This window comes from Solanum dulcamara, chromosome 1 (genome assembly GCF_947179165.1).
Source record: "Solanum dulcamara chromosome 1, daSolDulc1.2, whole genome shotgun sequence".
NCBI lineage: Eukaryota > Viridiplantae > Streptophyta > Magnoliopsida > Solanales > Solanaceae > Solanum > Solanum dulcamara.
The window spans coordinates 72,590,173-72,593,101 of NC_077237.1; the positions used below are offsets into that span (position 1 = coordinate 72,590,173).

Here is a 2,929-nt window from a genome sequence, read left to right on the forward strand (position 1 = left end):
ATCTTTAAGAAAAAAATTGGAAAATTGAAAAGCAACAAATAGATAATTTGAGGCCTCAAAGATTTTATCCTGAACATCGTTATCGAGTACGATATGACGCAGGGGGAGAAGGATCCAACATTAGAATAGTAATGTTTAAAAAGATGTCCTTAAAGTGAGGAGGAACACGACACTCAACTTGGAGTCATGTGCCACCCACCACATGTCTGCTTTTCAAATGTCTTCTTTGTATGTGCTAAACTCCTGTATATTTTAATTAATTTTACATAGTATCTATTATATATATTCTACTCACATAAGTATCCAATATAAAAATAATACTGAATATAATATATCAATAATATTAAAATTAATTATTATGATATTATTTTTTGTTGATCATTTCATACGTACGTATTAGAATAGAAATAGTCCTTCGTATTATTACTATCATAATTTACTATATATAAACATAGTACCAAATATGATTTATACATCCGACCTCATATGTCCTATCAAACAATCCTTAAACATGGATTGATAAAACGAAATCATCTGTTCTCTCTATTTATTTTAATTCTCATGTTATACTTTTCAAAAGTTAATATGATTAATTTTTAAAGATAAATTAAATTATATAATATTTTAAAAATAAAATAAAATATTTAAAAAATTATAAATATTTTTTATATATTAATATGATAAAATATATTTGGAAAAATTAGTAAAAATTAATATTATTTAATTTTCAAAAAAATTGTGACAACTAAAAAAATAAGGAGTGAGTAATATTTTTTATTTTTCCCAAACATTTTTTGAACATTAAACCTCTCAATTTTTACCCACATCATTTGGATGCATTTAAAAGCTTGTACTCAAAAAGAGATTGAGATGAGCAATTTCTGTCTAGTCACTCTTTGGAAAGAGCCAAAAAAAAAATAAAAATAAGAAGAAAGTGCAGGGAGCTTCTTTTCCTTTCTGGATTTTCACACTTAACATCTTCATCTTCATTCACTGTGTGTAGAACTAGCTAGCAAAACATCATGTTAGAAGGCAAAGCACTGGTTGAAGACACAGACATGCCAGTAAAGATGCAGATCCAAGCCATGTCATATGCTTCTCAAGCTCTTGATATTTATGATGTTTTAGACTGCAAATCTATTGCTGCTCACATCAAGAAGGTCTGTCCACTTCCACATTCCTTTGGGGTTCACAAAAATTCAATCTTTTTCATACAAATATACCAAATTTGTTTTTCTTTAAAAAGTTTGGGTAGGGACAGGGGAACACAAGTCAAAGTTTAGATAGTCAGCTACTGATATTTTCAATTGTTCCAATTTATACCTAAGATTTGCATTTTTTAAATTTAATTTTTATGCAGGAACTTGACAAGAAGTATGGAGGTGGATGGCAGTGTGTGGTGGGATCAAACTTTGGGTGTTTCTTCACTCATACTAAAGGAACATTTATCTATTTCACCTTGGAGACTCTAAACTTCCTCATCTTCAAAGGAGCCTCTTCTCCTTGACTAGTCTTTTTTTTTTTTTTTTTGGTTGTTCAATGTTCATCAAAGGAAGAAAAAGAGGAGATGTAATTACTCTTAGTTAAGTCATTCCTCTTGTTCATAATCCCCTTCCCATTTTTGACTTCACTTCTTTTCTTCTTTTTTGCTACTTTTGAAAAGCAAGATCTAGCTACTGTATGCTTCCAAGAAACTGTAATTTTTAGTTATCTATTCATGAGTAGATTAAATATATGATTGGTGCTGCTCTGCTCTATACATGTAGTTGATCATTACCTAGTAGCTTTGTCACAAAGTTGAATTTTTCATTAGATTTTTTTTTTTTAGGTTTCCATGTACTAGTACCTGCCAATAAAACATGTGAAGGATTCAAGACAATTCACTGAATGGTTGTCAACATCGGTTATTGTTTCTACTGGAGGCGTGTGAAATTAACATCGTGTAACTACTTGGACATTGAGTCTTTCACTGCTTGAGGAAGTATGTGAGAGGATTGATGTTGAGTGCATATATTCCAGTCCATCTTAAGGTTTTTACAAACGCAGCATTGTTGTTTGTTACAAATGCTTTGTAGGCCATATCAATACTAGACGTGGTGACTATATCTAGCTACGACTTTAGTGTTTTAATTTTGTTGTAGGTTTTCTTCAATAGATTTATTTATGTTAGTAGTATTTTGTAATAAGTTTAGCCTATTTAAAGGAGTAAAGGACCATATTAATGAAAAAGAGGACAAACATATTTTGTCAAAGAATATCAGAAATATGGAGCTTTCTCTTTATCAACGAGGTCCAAGGTTTCCGCTATTCATAATAGGATCACCTTTGGTCGAATTATTTCATAGAAGTGTTGGCGTGTGATAATCTATCATGACTCGTTTTTTTATAGTTTTACACACTTTTGTATTACCGCTTTTTACTGTCATATTGCTCGAGTGATTAATAAAAAAAAAATAGGACATTCGAGACCCATTGATTTGGTTACACAAATGAGCTCTACATGACAAGGTGGGGCTAGCATTTTCACATGATAGGATAGGCACAACTATGGTACCATTGACTGGAACTAATTTTCAAAGAGAGATGTGAAAAGGCATTAAAACAAGTTAAAGCTCTGCATGTTACCTAATATCATAGGGAACACATAATATAGAGTATCAAGTAAACCTTAAACTTTGCACTAAGTCCCTTAGTGCAGAGCTAAAAGGCTATGTTATAACTCATGTGATTAATCTATACGACAATCCATTAGTGTAAGAAGTTAACTTGGCTAGAATTGGAAGATATTCATGAGACTATTACAAATGTGTCACTCCCCGAACCTTGGCCTGATCGGAGCGATATTTACTTGCCCGAGCGTACCAACTCTACATGACATATGACTTGAGACACACATAAAATATGATGAAGTAGATTCATAATATAAAGT

At 31.3% G+C, this 2,929-nt stretch overlaps 1 protein-coding gene across 1 annotated transcript; it reads left to right on the plus strand.

Moving 5' to 3' along the window:
* Positions 1 to 839: 839 nt before the first annotated feature.
* Positions 840 to 1,735, plus strand: LOC129888774 (uncharacterized). The gene is made up of 2 exons (XM_055963780.1): positions 840 to 1,160; positions 1,361 to 1,735. Exons 1-2 carry the CDS (start codon positions 1,023 to 1,025, stop codon positions 1,505 to 1,507), a joined length of 285 nt encoding a protein of 94 aa, XP_055819755.1. The 5' UTR covers positions 840 to 1,022; the 3' UTR covers positions 1,508 to 1,735.
* The last annotated feature ends 1,194 nt before the right edge of the window (positions 1,736 to 2,929 follow it).